The sequence below is a fragment of the Anolis sagrei genome, chromosome 8 (genome assembly GCF_037176765.1).
Source record: "Anolis sagrei isolate rAnoSag1 chromosome 8, rAnoSag1.mat, whole genome shotgun sequence".
Taxonomy (NCBI): domain Eukaryota; kingdom Metazoa; phylum Chordata; class Lepidosauria; order Squamata; family Dactyloidae; genus Anolis; species Anolis sagrei.
Window position 1 is genome coordinate 20,910,521 of NC_090028.1, and position 23,622 is coordinate 20,934,142.

The window sequence follows — 23,622 nt, forward strand, 5'->3', positions numbered from 1 at the left end:
ATGGAGCTTCTGGTTGTGTGACAATCTGCATCTGCTCGTATCCCCCTCTTCTGAACAACCGTACAGGAAACTTTGAGAACACAGAAGTGCTGGACCACTCTCACAACCACCATGTCAGACTACACAGAGAAGTCATTGAAATCCACAAGCATGTGGACAATTTCAACAGAAAGGAAGAAACCATGAAAATGAACAAAATCTGGCTACCAGTATTAAAAAACTCAAAAATTACAACAGCAAAACAACAGAGGGGAAACAAACAGGCACATAAAATCACTCTCAACAAAAGATTCCCCCCAGGCACTTCCAAGCCATTGAATGCTAATCAAGGTGATCAGCTGAAACATTCACACCTAGCCCCAGCAGACAAAAGTCCTTTGTCTCACCCTGGTCATTCCACAGATATATAAACCCATTTTTCCTACTTCCAACAGACCTCACTACCTCTGAGGATGCTTGCCATAGATGCAGGCGAAACGTCCCGACCCCCAGGTTGAGAAACACTGAAATAAGGAGTTTGAAGATAGTGAATTAAAGAGCAGTCAGGGCTGTTTGCAATTAAGAGTCTGGCGAAGCACACGCCTTGCTAGCAAGAGAGAAGCCAAAGGTCAACGCAATGCTTTCATGTTTGGGAGGGTTATTTAATGTTACTTCTTCCCCGTTAACTGCTGTGGAATAGCCTCGGCTTTTGTGGACCGCTTCTGGCGTATTGAAGACTGGGTTTGATCATTGCTAAGGGATTATGCTTCATGTTTTTGCCTATGGATCCTGGAAACTTTGCCTTTGCTTTTAAGTCTCTATTTTGCCTTTGGAACTTCTGCAGCTTTATTTCTCTGTTTTGAATTTTTGCTTTTTCTCAATAAACTATAAAACTACAGCCTTGGTGTGTGTTGGCATCTTGAGCAAGGTGAAAACTACCCTGAGTTGCGACAGCTTGAAGAAAACCAGAAGTCCTTCTTGAAATAATCAGAATTTTTTTATTATAAAAATCTGCATGTAAACAACAACTTACAAGTTTATGAAAGTGCAAATTAATGTCAAAAGTTGTATTTGATTGACATATGTTTTTTTCCACTGAGCCAATTGCATTTTCAATGGCATCCCTCCAGCCCACATTTAGTTTTTTTTTAAAGATTACTCTTTTCTAATATAGAGATATGTATCAAAGAGAGAAAAGTGTACGAGCCTGCGTACAAGGATTCAAGTTTTGCTCTGCAAAGGAGACATGTTTCTGGTGATACTCCCCCCCCCAATATTTAATGTCACATCATTCATTCTGGCATTTCTCCTGATGTCTAAACAGGGCAGTCTGCAAATATACACAATGAGAATGTAGGCATATAAAGCCGCTGAATTTGAAATTAGTTCAGTTGCTTGCACACACATATTGTACGAAGCTTATAAACTGGTAACCAATGAAGACACAGTCAGCTTACTTCCAAGGCTTGGTTTGAGGAACCATAAGGCATGAAGGAGATTCTGTTTTCTCCCACTGTGTAGCTTTTGTGCTCACTGTCTCTTTTCCCCCTTCATTCCTAACAGTTGGACACATTCACAACCCATATACACAGCATCTGGTCTAAAAAGCATAAAGCTATTTTTAAAGCACTGACAAGTCATGGCAGGACTTGGACTTGGCCTTAAATGCCATTTTCTTATTGTTCTTTGCGACCATTCTCCCCAGGAACCGCTTGGCCTTTTTGCTGATGCTTTCCCTTCTTTTTGTGTTGGACATCCGCCGGGCATTGTCTTCTTTGCTATCTTTGCGTAGCCGGATTTGCCGGACAATCCCTTCAAAAAGGTCCTTGACATTGTGATGCAGAGCTGCTGAAGTCTCAATGAATTTGCAGTCAAAGACAACAGCACAGGCGCGTCCCTCTGAAGGAGAGAAGGAGGATAGGAACATCAGTTAAGAACCAAAAGCCACCGGTTTGACTGAGGTTTCAGCTGATGGCCCATGAAGTTCAATGTTCAGTCAACCAAATGCCTCCTGGAAGCCCACAAGAAGGACCAGAGGCATTGCTTTCCCTCCAATCCCTCCTCCTTTTCGCCTTTGCTGGCAACTCCGGTAAGTCAGTTAGACTATGGGGGCTCTATATAGCCAAAATTAGGATTACAAAAGAAAATCGCAATTAGTACCTAATAGATAGCTGGAAAGTTTTTTCCTCCTTACAACTCTGATTAAAATGTTTTTTATATTACTCACAAATTTATTTTTAAATAGTTCTCTTTAGCATTTAGCTTTGCTGAAACTATGTTTGCAGTTGGGCTATTTGTTTGCAATTACTGTATATACTCGAGTATAAGCCTAGTTTTTCAGCCCCTTTTTTAGGCTGAAAAAGCTCCCCTCGGCTTATACTCGAGTCAAGGTTATTTATTATTTTACTCTGTTATTAGTATTATTTTATTACATTTATTATTTTACTCTATTATTATTACATTTACATTATTTTGTTCTATTATTATCGCATTTATTATTTTGCTCTATTATTATTATTATTATTATTACATTTACAGTATTTTACCCTATTATTACATTTATTATTTTAATCTAATAATTATTATTATTATTACATTTACAGTATTTTACCCTATTATTACTACATTTATTATTTTACTCATTTATATTTACATTATTTTGCTCTATTATTATTCTATTTATTTATTGCTCTATTATTATTATTATTATTACATTTACAGTATTTTACCCTATTATTATTATTACATTTATTATTTTAATCTATTATTAGTAGTAGTATTACATTTACAGTATTTTACCCTATTATAAAGACATTTATTATTTTACTCTATTATTATATTTACATTATTTTGCTCTATTGTTATTATTACATTTACAGTATTTTACCCTATTATTATTATTACATTTATTATTTTAATCTATTATTATTATTATTATTATTACATTTACAGTATTTTACCCTATTATTACTACATTTATTATTTTACTCTATTATTACTGTTTTTATTGCATTTTCATTATTTTACTATATTATTTATATTATATTTATTATTTTAATAATAAGTACATTTATATTGAAGGAGGTTAGAATAATGGTTTAATAAGAGTTGGACAGTCTTATCTTAAATTACAGTTTTATGTAAATATTCAGAAACGTTTAGCCTATTAATGACTCAATTAAAGTAATTTTATTGGTATCTATTTTTATTTTGAAATTGACCCATATTGGATGCATTTCCCACCCTCGGCTTATACTCGAGTCAATACGTTTTCCCAGTTTTTTGTGATAAAATTAGGTGCCTTGGCTTATATTCAGCTCAGCTTATACTCGAGTATATATGAGTATGTTTCTTTATTTAAGCAGCATATAGAAAAGTTACTGGGGGAAAAAACAGGCCACAATCCAGAAGTCCTGCAAAAAGATTTGCCTCTATTTTGCCGTCATGGCTATTCACTGTACATACATTTCTCTCTATCCTTTAAAGACATATAAGCAGTAGGTACCGCATTTTGCAACACTGAATTATACACACATATATAGTGTATGTGTTGTCGAAGGCTTTCTTGGCCAGAATTACTGGGTTGCTGCGAGTTTTCTGGGCTGTATGGCCACGTTCCAGAAGCATTATCTCCCAACAATTTTGCTCATGTTCATGGTTTCTTCCTTTCTGTTGTGGATTTCAATCACAGCCAGCTAACACCTCCAGACAAAAGATTCCCCCAGGCAGCAATCAGCCAGGCCTTGAAGCAGCACTAATCAAAGTGGCCAATTGCAACATTCACACTGGCTTCAAGCAGACAAGAGTTCTTTCTCCCACCCTGGACATTCCAGAGATATATAAACCTCACTTGCCTAGTTTTGAACAGACCTCACAACCTCTGAAGATGACTGCTATAGATGTGGGAAAAATGTCAAGAGAGAATACTTCTAGAACATGGCCATACAGCCTGGAAAACTCAAAGCAAACCATACATAGTGTGTTTGGGGTTGTTTTAGCCTTCTCCTAAAACCTAACACCTGAATAATTATTTTATTCTTTAGAATTATTAGGGAGGGATGAAAGGAACCAAATAGTATTCCACCTTTTAAAATGTAAGCTGCCAGGAGAGTAGTATTTAAGTGAGCGTCGCTTATTTTGATGATACAAACCTGGTTCTCATAAGTACAAATATTCTCTAGCTTCTCTTTACCCAGAGCCAACATGACGGGGAAGTGATCCTGTTCGGGCACAGTGTTCTCAGGACAAGGAGAGCCATGGTCCTATGCTTGCAAAACCCCACCAACCCAAATGTAAATCTGCCCCACATCTGAGTTTACATTGCTGTAGCTTCTCTTACCATCTACAGAGACTTCCCGTGATCGGACAAGATCGCTTTTATTTCCTACAAGGATGATAGGGATATCTTCCGTTTGCCTTGCTCTTCGCAGCTGAATTCGTAGCTCAGAGGCTTTCTCAAAGCTGACTTTGTCTGTCACTGAGTACACAATAATGTAAGCATCCCCCATTTTCATGCAGTGGTTCTGAAGCCATTGGTTATCGTCCTAAAGCGAAAAAGAGGAATGAAGACCATTGCAATTAAGATTCCTTTTATTTTTAGATGTTCTGTTTTTAAAAGAAGAGCATTTTCCAATCTATGCACCACTGTTTTCTTGCACTGTTAGTATTACTTTTAATTTCTTCTGTCACTCTTTGAATTTCTTTTGAATGTAATGGTATGTTTTAGTGGCCAGAATATTATTATTATTATTATTATTATTATTATTATTATTATTATTATTATCATCTATATTTATACCCTGCTCTTTTCACCCTGAAGGGGACTCAGAGCGGCTTACAGATTATGGCAAAGTTCAATGCCTCATTATACATACAAATAATAAATATAACTTATCAAATTATAAAACAGTTAAAACATACAAATGCAATAAAACAGATTAAAACATAGTTTCCCAATCACTCTCCCCCCACAGGCCAAACAAAAGCCTTATGCATTATGTGGTCTTATGCATTATTACCATGGGGTAAAGAGATATAAGGTGCCAGTCTAGAAGGCTAAAGGATTAGGATACAGGTGCAAAACAATCTTTAAGATACTACAAATCTTCCACTTATAATAATAATAATAATAATAATAATAATTTTTATTTATACCCCACTACCATCTCCCCACGGGACTCGGTGTGGCTTACATGAGGCCAAGCCCACAATACATCAATAAACAAAGGCAATAACAAAACAATCAATACAAAACAGTTAAAATAAATGTCATAAATAAAAAATAAACAATAACAGTCACACACAAGCATTTAAAAACCTATGGCCAGGCCAAATGTAATAATTTAAAATTTAAAAAATAATGCTAGGCATGAACAAGGTAGGATATAAATGGGATAGGGTTTTCAAAGAGAGATGAGGGTGAGCAGGCAATCCTAAATCTGTGTTAAAGTGCATTTTGAGGGCATTTCACTGAGAGTTTTCCTTATTCTGGGAAGGCACACTGGAACAACCACGTTTTCAGGCTCCTCCTAAAGACTGCCAGAATTGGGGCATTTCTGATTTTGGCTTTTGTGTGTGTGTGTGTGTGTGTGTGTGTGTCAGGAATGACTTGAGAAACTGCAAATCACTTCTGTGTGAGAGAATTGGCCATTTACAAGGACGTTGCCCAGGGGATGCCTGGATGCTTTGATGGTTTACCATCCTTGTGGGAGGCTTCTCTCATGTCCCTGCATGGAGAGCTGGAATTGACAGAGGGAGCTCAGTATGCTCTCCCTGGATTCGAACCATTGACCTGTCGGTCATCAGTCCTGCCAGTGCAAGGATTTAACCCATTGTGCCACCAGGGGCTGAGGCAAAGAAAAATCTATTTCCCCGAGTATAAAGAATATTTACAGTGACCAATTCAGAGTGCAAACCTTGAACTAACTAATACAGAAACAACGTATTATGTATTAGTGCAGGGGCCCTCAAACTTTTTAAACAGAGGGCCAGGTCACAGTCCTTCAAACTGTTGGAGGGCCAGATTATAATTTAAAAAAATACAAATTCCTATACACGCTGCACATATTTTATTTGTAGTGCAAAAAACACTTAAAAACAATACAATAATTAAAATGAAGAACAATTTTACCAAATACAAACTTATTAGTATTTCAATGGGAAGTGTGGACCTGCTTTTAGCTGATAAGATAGGGTTTTTGTTATTGTTGTGTGCTTTCAAGTAGTTTCAGACTTAGGTTGACCCCAAGCGAGGGCCGGATAAAAGACTTTGGAGGGCCGTATCTGGCCCCCAGGCCTTAGTTTGAGGACCCCTGAATTAGTGAGTTTAAAGTTTGCTCTCATAAATGACTGCTATACATATACTTTTCATTTTAAAGCTGGTTCTTTTGATCAAATCTGATATCCAGACATCTGCTATATTGTATATATGTTTTCTTTATATTACTCTATTACATATGTTTTTAATACATTGTTCTATTCATACTATCCTGCTTGTTTTTGATTTTGGAAACTCTGGAGTTTCCAAAACAAGTAGGATAAACAAGTAGAAAGGGAAATGATGAAAGAAGCCATGAAAAGGCAAGGCCATAAAAATAACACTCTGGTTACACCCCAAATAGACTACTGCAATGCGCTCTATGTGGGGCTGCTTTTGAAGACTGTTTGGAACCTACAAATGGTCCAACGGGTGGCAGCCAGATTGCTCACCAGAGCAGCGTACAGGGAGCATACAGCCTCCCTGTTACATCATCTCCACTGGCTGCCAATCTGCTACCAAGAACAATTCAAAATTCTAGCTTTAGCCTATAAAGCCCTAAACCAGGGGTCCTCAAACAAAGGCCTAGGGGCCGGATACTCAGATTCAACCTAAGTCTGAAATGACTTGAAAGCACACAACAACAACAACAACAACAACCCTATCTCAACAGCCAAAAGCAGGCCCACACTTCTCATTGAAATACTAATAAGCTTATATTCATTAAAATTGTTCTTCATTTTAATTATTGTATTGTTTTTAAGTGTTTTTTGCACTACAAATAAGATATGTGCAGTGTGCATAGGAATTCATTCATGGTTTTTTCTCTCCAAATTATAATCTGGCCCTCCAACAGTTTGAGGGATTGTGACCTGGCCCTCTGTTTAAAAAGTTTGAGGACCCTTGCCCAAAACAGTTGTGCCCCAGCTTATCTGTCCGAACGTGTATTTCTCTATGAACCACCGCTGAGTTTAAGATCATCTGGGAAGGCCCTGCTCTCGGTCCTACCTCCCTTGCAGGCATGATTGGCGGAGATAAGAGACAGGGCCTCCTCTATGGTGGTCCCTCAGCTGTGGAACTCCTTCCCCAGGGATATTAGATCAAGCCCTTCCCTCCTGACCTTCCACAAGAGTGAAAACATGGCTTTGTGACCAAGCCTTTAGAGAACTTGGAACAATGTGCAATAACCATTGAATTATGCATTTAACTCTGAATGTATGGTTTTAAAATGTTTTAATGTATTTTTTAAAATTCTATTTTAATAATTATTTAAGTGTACATTGTGTTTTAAGGCATATAAAGCTGCCTTGAGTCCCCTCTGGGGTAAGAAAGGTGGGGTAGAAATATCGTAAATAAATATCTCATTTCTGGGACAGCAACTGTAAAAGTATCTCCAACATGACCACAAAAGTAAGTTTACCAAGCTCTTTAAGGCAACTGTTATAGCCTATATATGGTGACAGATCAGGCATGGGCAAACTTCAGCCCTCCAGGTGCTTTGGAATTCAACTCTCACAATTCTTAACAGCTTCAGGCCCTTTCCTTTTCTCTTTCCTTTAGCGCAGTGGTTCTCAACCTGAGGTCCCCAGTTGTTTTTGGCTTACAACTCCCAGAACTCCTAGCAGCTGGTAAACTAGCTGGGATTTCTGGGAGTTGTAGGCCAAAAACATCTGGGGACCCCAGGTTGAGAACCACTGCTTTAGCGGCTGAGGGGGGAAAGGAAGGGCCTGAGGCTGTGAGGACTTGTGGGAGTTGAAGTCCAAAACCCCTGGAGAGCCCAGGTTTACCCATAAATGAGCACTCTATGGACTATATAGGACAGAGTATGATACATAGAACATGTAAGAAATATACAATTTACCTGCTCCCATATGTCAAACACCACCAGAGAAGCTTCTTCACCATCAACTATAATGGATCTGTCATATGTATTGCCTATAAAGAGAGAGACATGAGAACAAGAAATATGAGCTTTCCCTGTGACGTTTTCTATAATGTACAAGGATCTCATCTTTAGAAAAAATAAGTTAAAAGGTAAAGGTTTCCCCTTGACATTAAGTCTCGTTGTGTCCGACTCTGGGAGGTGGTGTTCATCTCCATTTCTAAACTGAAGAGCCGGCATTGTAGACACCTCCAAGGTCATGTGGCAAGCATGACTGCATGGAGCACCGTTACCTTCCCGTTGAAGTGGTACCTATTGATCTACTCACATTTGCATGTTTTCGAATTGCTAGGTTGGCAAAAGCTGAGGCTAATAGCGGGAGCTCACCCCACTACCCAGATTCAGACCACCAAAACTTTCGGTTAGTAAGTTCAGCAGTGCAGTAGTTTAACCCTCTGCACCACCGGGGCGCAGAAAAGATACCTAGTTCACTAAATCCCTGAAACGTGCATCAAAGCAGACGTCTCTAAAGGCGGAGGGTAGGACAACCTGGCCATTTATTTATTTATCGTGTCAGGAGCAGACCAAACAGTTGCATTGCATTTTTTAAAGAAACAAACAAAACACAAAGTTTGCAAGCTTGCTAGTTGATTAAATGCCCTTTGACCAGTATCTGGCCACTTGGAGTGCCACTGGTGTTGCCGCAAGAGGGTCCTCCATTGCGCATGTGGCAGGGCTCAGGTTGCATTGCAGCAGGTGGTCAGTGGTTTGCTCTTCTCTACACTCGCATGTTGAGGATTCCACTTTGTAGCCCCATTTCTGAAGGTTGGCTCTGCATCTTGTGGTGCCAGAGCGCAGTCTGTTCAGCGCCTTCCAAGTCGCCCAGTCCTCTGTGCCCAGGGGGGAGCCTCTCATTTGGTATCAGCCATTGGTTGAGGTTTATTTATTCATTTACTTTATTTGTATACCGCAGTTTCTCAGCCCGTAGGCGACTCACCGCGGTTAACAACAGCAGGAGCAAAAATTAAATGCTAGCATCATACAAACCATTTAAAAACAACACAATAATATACTAAGTAACTAATTTCTGGGTTTTGGGTTTGAGCTTGCCACTTTTGGACTCTCGTTTGCTGAGGTGTTCCAGCGAGTGTCTTTGTCGATCTTAGAAAACTATGTCTAGATTTAAGTCGTTGACGTGCTGGCTGATACCCAAACAGGGGATGAACTGGAGATGTCTCTGCCTTGGTGGATGTCTCTACTTTCCAGCGGATATCAGGTGGTGCAATACCGGCTAAGCAGTGTAATTTCTTCAGTGGTGTAGGGCGCAGACACCCCGTGATAATGCGGCATGTTTCATTAAGAGCCACATCCACTGTTTTAGCATGGTGAGATATGTTCCACACTGGGCATGCATACTCAGCAGCAGAGTAGCATAGCACAAGGACAGATGTCTTCACTGTGTCTGGTTGTAATCCCCAGGTTGTGCCAGTCAGCTTTCGTATGGTATTGTTTCTAGCACCTACTTTTTGCTGGATGTTCAGGCAGTGCTTCTTGTAGGTCAGAGCACGGTCCTGACACGATAAATAAATACCACTTCCTCAGCCTCAGTGGTTCTCAACCTGGGGTCCCCAGATGTTTTTGGCCTACAACTCCCAGAAATCCCAACAGCCTCAGGCCCCTTCCTTTTCCCCCTCAGCCGCTTAAGCGGCTGACGGGGAAAAGGAAGGGGCCTGAGGCTGTTGGGATTTCTGGGAGTTGTAGGCCAAAAACATCTGGGGACCCCAAGTTGAGAACCACTAGTGCTGGCCCCTTTCCCTTCCCCTGCCACTCACCGGCCTCTTCCGCCTCAGGCCCCTCCTCCAGGCCTCCGAAGACGCGCGCCAGGCTGCTCTTCCCGACGCCTCGCGCCCCGAGCAGCAGGACTTTGTGGAGTCTCCCTTCCGCGTCGCTGCCGGAAGAGGAAGTGGAAGCCAGCGAGTCCGAAGAGCCCGAGGCCCGGCGCGGCAGTTCCACCTCCACTTCCGGTTCCTCTTCCTGAGCCGCGAGCTCCCTCTCGTCGACCGGCATGCTGCGCCGGTGCAGAGCCTCCTGGTGCTGGAGCTGCTGCTGGGCCGCGAAGGGCGTGCTCCCGCGCCTCCGGTCGGGAACGTTCAGGCGGGCGCTGCGGTTGAGCGTCATCCTGAGGGAAAGAAAGAGTTAAGTTCCAGCGGGGCCCAATTGCCATTCCTTCGAGGCGTCCTTTCCTTCCAGTATCCGCCACTTACCTCAGAAACTCCTGACACAAACACTTCTGTTGCTTCTTCCCCTTCTTCTTTCACTCCACTCACCTCATGACAGAACTTCGCGCGTCTATTTATACTCTTTCGGATGCTCCGCCTTCGTGACGTCGGTTCAACCCGTCCTCCAATCAGGTTGCGAATTAGAATAGAGCGCTCCCCTCGTTTGTCATCCTCCTCCTCCTCCTGGTGCGTCATAGAAGCCCCTTCCTGAGGGGAAAAGAAGAATGGATTCGGTTGTTGTAGGTTTCCTCGGGATATATGGTCATATTCTAGAGGCATTCTCTCCTGACGTTTCGCCTGCATCTATGGCAAGCATCCTCAGAGGTTGTGAGGTCTATTTGGAAGTAGGAAAATGGGTTTATATATCTGTGGAATGACCAGAGTGGGACAAAGGACTCTTGTCTGTTGGAGCTAGGTGTGACTGTTTCAACTGACCACCTTGATTAGCATTTGATGGCCTGGCAGTGCCTGAGGCAATCTTCTGTTGAGAGGTGATTAGATGTGCCTGATTGTTTGCTGTTGTATATGGCCATGTTCTAGAGGCATTTTCTCCTGACGTTTCACCTGCATCTATGGCAACCATCCTCAGAGGTAGTGAGGTCTGTTGGAACTAGGAAAATTGGGTTTATATGGAATGACCAAGGTGGGGCAAAGAACTCTTTGTCTGTTGGAGCTAGGTATGAATGTTTCAACTGACCACCTTGATTAGCATTTGGTGGCCTGGCAGTGCCTGAGCAGGCCCGTAGCCAGGATTTCGATTCGGGGGGGGGGGGGGGGGGCTGAGTCCAAGTGAAAGAGGGTCAACCCTAGCAAACCTTTTGTATCATTACCCCAATACCCCCATTGAGCTTGGTGATCAAATCATGATATGAATAAACGTAACAGTGTAAATAATGTACCAGTAAGGCCTTCTCGCGGACCACCATGAGAATTTCGGGGGGGGGGGGAATGAAGCCCCCCAAGCCCCCCCCAGCTACATGCCTGTGCCTGAGGCAATCTTTCGTCGAGAGGTGATTAGATGCCCTTGCTTGTTTCCTCTTTGTTGTTTTGCTGTTGTAATTTTAGAGTTTTTTGATACTGGTAGCTAGATTTTGTTCATTTTCATGGTTTGCTCCTTTCTGTTGAAATTGTCCACATGCTTGTGGATTTCAATTGCTTCTCTGTGTAGCCTGACATGGTGGTTGTGAGAGTGGTCCAGCATTTCTGTGTTCTCAAATAATATGCTGTGTCCAAGTTGGTTCATCATTTATTTATTTATTTATTTATTTCGTGTACTTCTACCCCACCCTTCTCAACCCCCGAGGGGGGACTCAGGGCGGCTTACAAAAAGGCACAATTTAATGCCCACACAACAATACAAATAAACGTGTAAAACAGAATTAAAACAATTAAGACAGTTAAAACAATCAACACATATCACAGTCAATAAACCAATCTCAAGCTCAGCGTTCGCCACTCAGAGTCCATATTTCGTTCCACATTATCTATTCCCATCAGTCGTCGTAGTCCTTTATTCATCTGCCAGGTTGCCCAAACACCTGGTCCCAAATCCATGTTTTTAATTTCCTTCTAAAGGAAAGGAGGGATGTCGCTGATCTAATTTCCCCAGGGAGTGAATTCCATAGGTGAGGGGCCACCACCGAGAAGGCCCTGCTCCTCGTCCCCACCAATCTCGCTTGTGATAGAGGCGGGGCCGAGAGCAGGGCCTCCCCAAAAGATCTTAAACTCCAAGGCGGGACGTAGAGGGAGATCCGTTCAGACAGATACGCTGGGCCGGAACCGTATAGGGTTTTGTAGGTCAAAACCCTATACATCAGGTGCTCTGCTATGGCTGACTTCTCTGGTTGAACTAGTCTGCAGTGCCTTTCATGTTCCTTGATTCGTGTTTGGGCAATGCTGCATTTGGTGGTCCCTATGTAGACTTCTTGTCCACAGCTGCACGGTACACAGTAGACTCCTGCAGAGGTGAGAGGATCCCTCTTGTCCTTTGCTGAACGTAGCATTTGTTGAATTTTCTTGGTGGGTTTGTAGATTGTTTGTATGTTGTGTTTCCTCATCAGCTTCCCTATGCAGTCAGTGGTTCCCTTGATGTATGGCAAGAACTCTTTTCCTCTGGGTGAATCTTCGTCTTGACTCTGTGGCTTGTTCTCTGTCTTGCAGCTCTTCTGATGAGCCCCCGGTGGCGCAGTGGGTTAAACCTCTGTGCCGGCAGGACTGAAGACTGACAGGTCACAGATTCGAATCCGGGGAGAGGCGGATGAGCTCCCTCTATCAGCTCCAGCTCCTCATGCGGGGACATGAAAGACGCCTCCCACAAGGATGATAAAAACATCAAATCATCCCGGCGTCTCCTGGGCAACGTCCTTGCAGATGGCCAATTCTCTCACACCAGGAGTCACTCCTGACACGACAAAAAAAAAAAAAGCTCTTCTGATGTCTGAGGTGGCGTCTCCATTAGCCTGTAGAGCCCAGTTTAGGTGGTTCAGGGAAGCTGATGAGGTGTTTTTGGACTCCAACTCCCACCATTCCTCAGCCTTGGGTCCCTTCCTTTCCCCCCCTCAGCCGCTTATTTTTGTACCCCGCCTCCATCTCCCCAAAGTGGCTTACATATGGCACAATGTGCATGGAACAACGCAAGAAAAAATATACAGTACAATAAGAGATAAAACCACAGCAAATAAACAATTATTTAAACTTAAAACAGCACCAAATGACCTATGGTGAGAACCGTCGTAAAACATGGCCAACCATAACCAGGAGCAGGGGAATGGGATAGTGCAAGTTGTAGCTCATGAACTAGGGAATGGGACAAAAGTGCAGTGTTGTAATGACCATTGGGGTTAGACATTCTCAAAGGCTTGTCCACCCAAGTCTTCAATTTCTTCTAAAGGAATTTGCTTTAGATAGCAGATTTGAGATATCATTAAAAGGGCAGCCAGTATTTACTTTTTCATTTTTAGAGTCACAATGGAGAAAGTTTTCCCCCTCTTCCCAGCATACTAAAATAACTTGGCTGGCTTTGGGAATTGCTCACTTTGACTTGGCTGAGTCATGGACACCTGCCATTTCTACTCTGTTGCAGGCAGCAAAATGGCTTTGATTGGCCCTGGTTATAGGTTATTTACCTAGTGCCTTAAGCACTACCAAATATATTAATGCGATTTAAACAATTATTTAACCACTTTTGCCCAGTGGGTTCCAAAATAGTGTTTAATAGACCTTTTGAAATAAAACCAAACAATGTCCTTTATAGAAATCAGGGGCTGAGAAGCATCAAAAACAATTTTATTTATGAAAATCTCTATTTTCCACTGCCAGTCCTTATGTAGTCAAGATGCCAGCCACCCACTCACAAGAAGGAGGCATCAGCAAGGCTGGCAGAACTCCAAGGTTTTCAGAAATGCTACATATAAATAAATAAATACATACATACATACATACATACATAACTAAATAAAGAGGACTTCTTTAAAACCTCAGGAGGAGAAATCCTAAAAATATCCTGATGAAGGCTGAGTGCAATCAGTGACCAAGAAATGCTGGCTGATTGATGGAAAAGGCATCTAGATGCAAGGAGGAATTAATGTGAAAAGCCGGCTCTTTGTTGCCACGGATCCTGCATCCACAGGTGGTGCCATCAATGGCTTGAAAATATTCCTTTAAAATATTCATTAAGAAACAAAATCCATAAAGCAAAACTTGATTTTTGCCATTTACATATAAAATTATACTTGAGCATCCATGGATTTTGGTATCCACAAGTGGTTTGCAGCCCATGTTTGTTGTTTGTCCCTCTTATATGAATATGTTAGCATTATGTCCCAATTAGAGCTTTGTCATAGAATCATAGAATCAAAGAGTTGGAAGAGACCTCATGGGCCATCCAGTCCAACCCCCTGCCAAGAAGCAGGAATATTGCATTCAAATCACCTCTGACAGATGGCCATCCAGCCTCTGTTTAAAAGCTTCCAAAGAAGGAGCCTCCACCACACTCCAGGGCAGAGAGTTCCACTGCTGAACAGCTATCACAGTCAGGAAGTTCTTCCTCATGTTCAGATGGAATCTCCTTTCTTGTAGTTTGAAGTCATTGTTTCGCGTCCTAGTTTCCAGGGAAGCAGAAAACAAGCTTGCTCCCTCCTCCCTGTGGCTTCCTCTCACATATTTATACATGGCTATCATATCTCCTCTCAGCCTTCTCTTCTTCAGGCTAAACATGCCCAGTTCCTTAAGCCGCTCCTCATTGACCCAGGTGTATGAAAATACTATCAGAGTTCCAGATTTCTCTTCAACACTTGCACAAACATGAAAGAAATAAATGGTTTCAAAAGGAAAAAAAATTAAACAGTTCTTAGAGAATCCCCATCCTTTTCTCTGGGGGGGCACATTCATACTACAGAATGAGCGTGCTATTTGTTTAATGCTAACTATCATAGTTGTATCCCATGGAGTCATGGGCCTGTCGTGCAGTGAGGCACTCAGTCTCTGTGGGTGAGAATTCTCCCTAAATTGCAAGTCCCAGGATTGCATAGGATGGAACCATAGTCGTTGAAGTAGAATAATAAAGTTGCAGTTCTGTAGGAGTGTCCTTTAAGTACCTTGTCCTCCAGTGCCTTTGTAGTAGTGGCTGCATGCAAGGTGTCACTTCTTCTCCTTTGCTTGAAGAGCTATTTGTATAGCTTTGTAATGTCATCAGCCATTGTACTAGTCCCCACTTCCACTAAAAAAAAAGATTCAGCACCATGGATAGTCCTTTCAACATTTGCCTTAGAATTGAGAGTTTATTCACTGCACTATTGAATTCAGGACCAAAGGTGAAGGATTCCAGAGTGAACAATAGATCTAAACCAGTGGTTCTCAACCTGTGGGCCCTCAGATGTTTTGGCCTTCAATCTCCACAAGTTGTAACATCTGATAAACTGGCTGGGATTTCTGGGAATTGTAGGCCAAAACACCTGGGGACCACAGGTTGAGAACCACTGATCTAAACAGTATCCTGCACAGCTAATGATTGGAAACATAATGGGGCAACATTCTTTTTGTTGGAAGTCAACCTCACATTGCTCCAATTTATTTAATTTATTTATTTCGGGTACTTTTACCCCGCCCTTCTCAACCCCCGAGGGGGGACTTGGGGCAGCTTACAAAAAAGGCACAATTCGATGCCTATACAAATTACACATAATGTAAAAAACCATAGTTAAAACAATTATCACAGTTAAAACAATCAGTATATAACATCATATAAAAACTATTCTCATGCTCAGCGTTTCGTTTTTCAGAGTTCCATAGTTCTATTCCATTGATCATTTCCTAATCATTGTCAAAGTCCTTTCTTTATCTGCCCGATTGTCCGAATGCCTGGTCCCAAATCCATGTTTTCAGTTTTTTCCTAAAGGAAAGGAGCGATGTTGCAGATCTAATTTCCCCGGGGAGTGAATTCCACAGGTGGGGGGCCACCACCGAGAAGGCCCTGCTCCTTGTCCCCGCCAATCTCACTTGTGATAGAGGCGGGGTCGAGAGCAGGGCCTCTCCAGAAGATCTTAGACTCCGGAGTGGGACGTAGAGGGAGATCCGTTTGGACAGATACACTGGGCCGGAACCATATAGGGTTTTGTAGGTCAATCTGCACTCCTCAATGAGGAACAGTTAGTTTTAGAATAGGCTGAGGGAATCTCTTCCCCTGAATGTCAGTTGGAATTATTTATTTGTTCCCCCTTTCTCTTTCTGCTCACCCTGATTTGTGAAGTAGAATAGATACTCTTCAGGTTGCATGCCTTTGTTTAAGACTTCCATCTTTGCATTCTGACCTTTCTCTACTCTGTGTTAGCAGAGATTTGGTGTTTGGAGGTTTTCCCTCTTGTTTTGGAACATAGACGTTATGGAGTTAGAAGCTTAGACCCAATTCTTTCCTATCAAGGAATGTAGTTCTTATTTGTAACTAAACCTTTTTGGTAACTTTAAAGATTGAACTCTGCATCTTTGCCTGCTAAGCTCAAAAGTCTTCTGTAGCCACACAAAGAATCACCTTTCTGCTTTCTGTGAGCTGACTGCTCAATTAAGTATCCTGTTTGTATTTTTGGATGCTCAGCTATTTTGGAGAATTCCCTAATATCTTTAAACTCAGCTCACGATTCCCAGATTCGCCTCTCTGTAGGCTGAAATGCCCAGCATTCAGAGGTGGGTATGTTGCTATGTGTTGTTGTTTATTACTTTGCTCTTTAGCGCCCCTATTGCATCACTCCTACAGGGAGATTATCAATCACTTGGTGGAATTGTTTTACTCCCCTTTGCCTGACTGATTACACCGAAGAGTGTTAATGTGACAAAGAAAGGTCACAGGCTGCTCTCAGCGACAGCCCTCAGCTTCTCTCTCAGCAAAGGAACATCCTTGTCAGTTGGAATTAGTCAAGGCCACTCGTCAAGGAGGCGAAGGGCTCCCTTGAAGCAACAGACGTGGCACCCGGCCAAGCTGCTCACTTCAGCGGACAGGGTCTATTTGGCTTGGATCAACACATCCCTCCTTCGTGCGCCTCTTCACAAGGGAGCACAATGGATAGCCTGTTATCTGCTGTTTAAGCCCAATGCAGAACAGTCAGATCTCAGAGGAAAGATCTCTGTCTGTATATACAGCCTGTCTTTTCTCTAGTAACATCAAATTAGTGTACACCTGTCTCCTCTTTTTTTGAAACTAGTCCTTATTTTTTAATTGTAATGCTTTCAAAGTTGAATAAAAACTGAACAAGTATCAGTAGCCATGAATGTTGAATATTGGTTAGAAAAAATAATAAAAGAGATTAGAATAAAGAGGAGAGATTATAAGAGAAAGTATCCGAGTGAGAGAATCTCCCTGCCTGCCTATACTGTAATGCGCTCTATGTGGGGCTGCCCTTGAAAACGGCTCGGAAATTTCAACTAGTCCAACGGGCAGAGGTCAGGATGTTAACTGGTGCTCCTTACAGACAGAGGTCAACCCTCCTGTTCAAGGAGCTCCACTGGCCGCCGTTCATTTTCCGGTCCCAATTCAAGGTGCAGGTGCTCACCTACACAGCCCTTAACGGTTTGGGACCTGCCTACCTGCGTGACCACATCTCCGTCTATGAACCCGCACGCTCTCTTCGTTCATCCGGAGAGACCCTGCTCACGATCCCACCTGCGTCACAAGCGCGACTGGTGGGGACGAGGGACAGGACCTTCTCTGTGGTAGCCCCCCAACTCTGGAACTCTTTCCCCAGGGACATCAGACAAGCCCCTACGTTGGCAGTCTTTAGGAAGAGCCTGAAGACCTGGCTATTCCGGTGTGCCTTTCCAGAATAGGAAAACCCCAGCAACACGTCCCAAAAGCACTTTATTAGAGATTAAGATTGTCTGCACATTGCACCTCTCCAAAAATCCTTATATATCATTCAGCATACTCAGCACTTTTTAATCTGTACCCATTACATTTGCCCGGCCTAGTTTTTATTGTATCACGGCGTGTTGTTTTATTGGTTACTGTTATTGCTTTAATGTTTTTGATTTGCTTTTGGTTTATATGTAATTGTTATATTGTTGTTTTATTATGGCCTTGGCCTTTGTAAGCCGCATCGAGTCCTTCAGGAGATGCTAGCGGGGTACAAAAAAAGTAATAATAATAATAATAATACCACTAAATAGGGGCATGCCTACTGAGAGCTAAGAAAAGTTAGAATTTTGGATTACAACACCCAGAATTCCCTAGCCAGCAAGAACAATCCCTACATTAGTCAGGGGATTCTGGGAGTTGTAATCCAACATGAATTTGGCTCCTCTTAGGAGTTAAGAATACATTGCAACATTTTCTTTTAAAGGCTGGTTTGTTCTATATTTGCTGCTTGGAGCTCACCTACAGGAAACTCTTACCAGCAAATGGCAAACTCCTTGGCTGCTTATTTTGGTAGTAAGTGTGTCATCCTCTAGTTTCAGACTTCAGTTATTTTTAACCCAGGTCTTTGATTCTAGCTTGTTTATGTATGTATTTATTTATAGCACATTGATCCAGATGATATGTTGTGACTGTGTCAGAATTTGGGAAGTCTCCTGGCTGATGCCTTGGAATTTTCGGCAGCAGATTCATAAGTGACACTGGACGTGATCACTCATCAGTCCTGATTGAATTTCAGATTTGGAACCACTTCGGAAGATGAGCTCAGCACTGGGTCTTTCCACCCTCTCATTTTTTTGTATACAATTTTAGAGCCGATAGCAGAATAGACAGCGGCTCTGCCTTAAGGATGGACAAAATGCAAAGCAGGTTATCATTAAGACTACTTACATTGCATTCTAGATTAGACAAGAATGTGAATGAAGATCCAGTCTTCAGCTTGTCCTCTCTCTGCAAATACTGTATATACTCGAGTATAAGCCTAGTTTTTCAGCCCCTTTTTTAGGTTGAAAAAAATCCCTTTGGCTTATACTCGAATTATTTATTATTTTACTCTGCTATTAGTATTATTTTTATTACATTTATTATTTTACTCTATTATTATTATTATTATTATTGTTATTACAATTACATTATTTTACTGTATTACTACTTTTATTACATTTGTTATTTTACTCTATTATTACATTTACATTATTTTACTCTATTATATTTATTGCATTTATTGTTTTACTCTATTATTGTTATTATTACATTTATTACTTTATTATTATTACTATTATTGTTATTAAATTTCCATTGTTTATTATTATTATTATTACATGTTATTACATTTATTATTTTATTCTATCATTATAGGTAATAGGTAAGCACATTTACATTGATGGAGGTTAGAATAATGGTTGAATCAGAGTTGGGCAGTCTTATCTTAAATTACAGTTTTGTGTAAATACTCAAAAACATATAATCTATTGATGATTACCAGTAGCAGCTACATTTCCCACCTTCGGCTTATACTCCAGTCAATACGTTTTTCCAGTTTTTTGTGGTAAAATTAGGTTCCTCGGCTTATATTCGGGTCAGCTTATACTTGAGTATATACAGGTAAATCCAGCTCTCCTGCGATAGGTATTTCCACCACCACCATGACATCATTTAGGGGTTTTCCTATCTTTCCTGCGGATTTTTCCCTACTGTTCTGGAACGGCTGTTCCAGGGGCTCCAATTTTGTGTTTTGCACTGAGTGTTTGTTTATTGTCCTAAGTTGCAGGGACTTTGCAGATAGGTGGCTTCCTTTGGCTGCATTCATAGGGCAAGCCACCTGTCAATAATAGTTAAGATCCCTGGTCCCGCCCCTCTCTGGGTTTTTTGGAGGGAAGGGGCCATTTTCCAGGCAATCACTCACAAGGAAGCCAGCCTATAGAACTCAAATCAGTTTGTCCCGTAGAAAAGGCTTCATTCCTCAAAACCTTCTGGGGAAATAGAAACAGCGACCTGGGGTCCATCTAGTGACCATCCGGGGTCCAAACTGACTATCAAGTTCCAGGGAAACGGAAGGAAAAGGTCCCGAAGGCTCTGGCTGAGAGCTCACAGCCTCTCAGCCTCACAGCACCAGAGGGGGAAGCCAGCCCTGAAGTTTCCACAGGACAGCATTACAGAACAACGGAACTCCAGCTGCTATATCTTCAAACCTCAGCCGGTAAGGTCTGCTCGATACCCAGATGCACGTGGATTTCGGTAGCAGCACCCACACCGACTAGGCATAGATAGAAAGCGGCCTGGGAGGGATTATAAAGAGTTCTTCCTTATGCTGAGATAGTACAGTCAAACCAAGTTAGTGCCAGTCTCTTAAAGACTTAAATAGTAAAGCCTTGAAGTTTTGTTTGAAGATTTGTTCCTTAATAAAGACTTTGTTGTACTTTTATAGACTCTAAAGCCCATTACTTTTGGAAGTCTCTAACAATCTCTCTTTGGGCACCCCGGCTTCCCACTGGGTTTAAAGTGTGCGTCCTGTAGAATAAAGACATTGTGTACAGGCCCAGTGGCGACAGAACAATACTCTAAAGCATGTTAATGCTTTCCATAAAGGTTTCTTACATGTTGAAGTTATAGGCAATAAGAGGTACAACCTAAATGTTACTGGTATTTTTGTTCCCCTCCTTTTCCCTCTGAGCTCAACTTCTGGAAGGCATCTCCCCAGGAATGCTTCTCATACTGAATTTTTGGAAGTGATAGCATTTTCTGGGATCAGGAGTGCAGGACTCCCATAAAAATAGAAAAGCCAAGAACTAAAAAAAATGCCCAAGAGAACACTTTTGTAAGTTCTCCAACATGAATCCATGGTCTACTCCGCCAGAAGCTATCCATAGAATCCCCCTTGTGAATGTAGAGCAGTGGTTCTCAATCTGGGGTCCCCAGATGTTTATGGCCTACAACTCCAAGAAATCCTAGCCAGTTTACCAACTGTTAGGATTTCTGGGAGTTGAAGGCCAAAAACATCTGGGGATCCCAGGTTGAGAACCACTGATGTAGAGATTACTAGATTATTATTCTCTTCAGGAATCTCTAGATCAGTGTGACTGAAGATGAACATGAATCAACAGTGTAATGTAGCTTTAAAAAGCCAATGCAATTCTAGACTACATCAATAGGAGTATAGTGTTTAGAGGTGGCAGGAAGTCATAGTCCCACTCTATTCTGATTTGATCAGATCTCACCAGGAATAACACTATATCCACTTGTGAGAAAAGCAATTCAGAAAGGAGATGGACAAGCTTGAACGTTTCCAAAGAAGGACCACCAAAATGAACCAAAGGTTTGGAACAGTTTAAGAAGCTGTGCATGTTCAGCTTGGAGAAAAGGCTGAGGGAATATGAGGACCACGTTTAAATATTTGAAAGGAGGTCACATTGAGGAGGTGGCAAGCTTGTTTTCTGTTGCTCTGAAGACTAGGACACAGGAGCAATGGATTCAAATTGCAAGACAAAAGATTATAGCTAAATGTTAGGAATAACTTCCTGATGGTAAGAACTGTTTGGCAATGGAATATGCTGCCTCAGAGCGTAATGGAGTCTCCTTCTTTGGAATCTGGGTGGCCATCCATCAAGGGTGCTTTGATTGTGTATATCTGCATGGCAGGAGGTTAGATTGGATGGCCCTTATGACCTCTTCCAACTATGATTCTTTGTATTGCTAGTTGTCCGTAATGGTTGACTACACAGCCACACTGTGGGGTTTAGAGATTCCTGGAGAGAACATTTTAATCAGTTCCATTAATAATTAAATCTGAGGACAAACTCCAGAGGACAGGATCAGAATTCAAAATGACCGTAACAGATTAGAGAGCTAAACCAAAACTAACAAAATGAATTTCAACAAGGACCAATGTAAGATGCTACACTTCAACAGAAAAAAAAATGAAGTGCAGAGATACAGAATGGGTGATGCCTGGCTCAACATCAACATGTGAAAAAGATATTGGAGTCTTAGTGGACAACAAGCTGAACATGAGCCAACAATGTGATGCAGCAGGTAAAAAGGTCAATGGGACTTTATGCTGTCTAGTTTCAAGATCAAGGGAAGTCTTGGTGCCCCTCTATTCAGACCTCACCTGGAATATTGTGCCTAATTCAATAAGGATCCGAATCAGCTGCGTGGACGCAGGAAATACCACAGGTGTGAATTTCACAGTTGACCACTTCAAGAAACATGAGCTTTTGGAAGACCTTCCTGACCATAAGAAGAGCTGTTCAGCAGTGGAACTCTCTGCTTTGGGGTGTGGTGGAAGCTTCTTCTTCGGAAGCTTTTTAAACAAAGGCTGGATGGCCATCTGTTGATTGTGCTTTTCCTGCATGACGGGGGGTTGGACTAGATGGTCCACGTGGTCTCTTCCAACTCATATTATTCTGTGATTCTAGGCTGTGCAGAGGCACTTTTTTAGACTCTCTGTCACCAGAGGTCTTGGATCCAACCTGTTGACTATAGATACACATTTCAAGCCTGGGGAATCATGGAGCCCTCTAGATATTCTTGGACACTAAATCCTATCAGCCTCTGACAGAATGGCCGGTGAGGGGTATAGTTGCTCATCAACACATTGAAGCCCTTTGATCTCCCAACCCACCTAGTCTATTTTCTCTTTAGATAGGAATCGAAAGCTTCCAGTCATTATGGTGAGTCAACCCAGGATGTGTCCAACTTTGCTATCTGCCTCCTGTGTTGTCAAATCCAATCCTGAACCATTATGATCAAATGTAATGCTTCCCTTCAGGGTTTTATTATCCATGTACTCCAATGGTTATGCCAGCAAATATCTGTTCAGTATTCTCATATGTCAGTCGCGATGAAAGAGACTTTCCAATATCCACTAACTTTTAAAAATACAACACAATGTAAGGACTTTGATATTTATAAACAGTTTTCAGGAAATATTTTGAAAAGGGTGCCATATAACAGGATATAAATAAAGGTAAAGGTTTTCCTCTGACATTAAGTCCAGTTGTGTCCAACTCCGGGGGTTGGTGCTTATCCATTTCTAAGCCAAAGAGTCGGCATTGTCCATAGACACCTCCAAGGTCATATGGCCGGCATGACTGTATGGAGCACTGTTAGCTTCCCGCTGGAGCGGTATCGATTGATCTCATATTTACATGTTTTCAAACTGGTCGGTTGGCAGAAGCTGGGGCTAACAACTGCAGGAGCTCACCCCACTCCCGGGATTTAAACCGGTGACCTTTCAGTCGGGAAGTTCAGCAGCTCAGCCACTTAACCCACTGCGCCACTGAGGGCTCCTAATAACAGGATATAGGATGGGGAAAATTAGGTACTGCTTTTATCAGTATGACACATCACTTGAATTTCTCAATGTAAACATAGAGCATAATCTGATCACGGGATTGGGGTTGGGGAGCTCCTTTTTGGACTCAATTATCAAAACAGCCATTCTTCCAAGCTTGCATAATTTTCTCTGCTGTTTTAAATAAGGATTGGATCTCATTACTGAGAGAAAAGAGGAATACAAATGAATTAAGTAAATATATGAATACATTTAAAGCTTTGCTTCAAGCAGCAAAATGTCATGCCTCAGGCAGAATTTCATAAGGATGCAGTGCATTGTCATTCCCTTTACTCAGGTTTTGATGGGAGGAGAATATGTGGAAATCAGTGGGTTAGACCGTTATGCCGGCAGAAATGCTGACCAATAGGTCAGCAGTTTGAATCCGGGTAGAATAGGTTGAACTTTGTAGTGAATCTTACCTTGTAGGCCTGAAAGGAAGCCTGGATAACAGTATGGCAGTCCTCTATTTTGGGAGTGTAAGCCAGGGAA

The 23,622-nt window shown here is 41.8% G+C and overlaps 1 protein-coding gene across 1 annotated transcript; it reads right to left on the minus strand.

Moving 5' to 3' along the window:
* Window positions 1-954: 954 nt before the first annotated feature.
* On the minus strand, window positions 955-10,418 carry RRAD (RRAD, Ras related glycolysis inhibitor and calcium channel regulator). The gene is made up of 5 exons (XM_060788443.2): window positions 10,382-10,418; window positions 9,950-10,296; window positions 8,097-8,170; window positions 4,319-4,523; window positions 955-1,878 (listed from the first exon to the last, which is right to left on the minus strand). The coding sequence occupies exons 2-5, from the start codon at window positions 10,293-10,295 to the stop codon at window positions 1,601-1,603; spliced, it is 903 nt and encodes a 300-aa protein (XP_060644426.2). The 5' UTR covers window position 10,296; window positions 10,382-10,418; the 3' UTR covers window positions 955-1,600.
* Window positions 10,419-23,622: the final 13,204 nt, after the last annotated feature.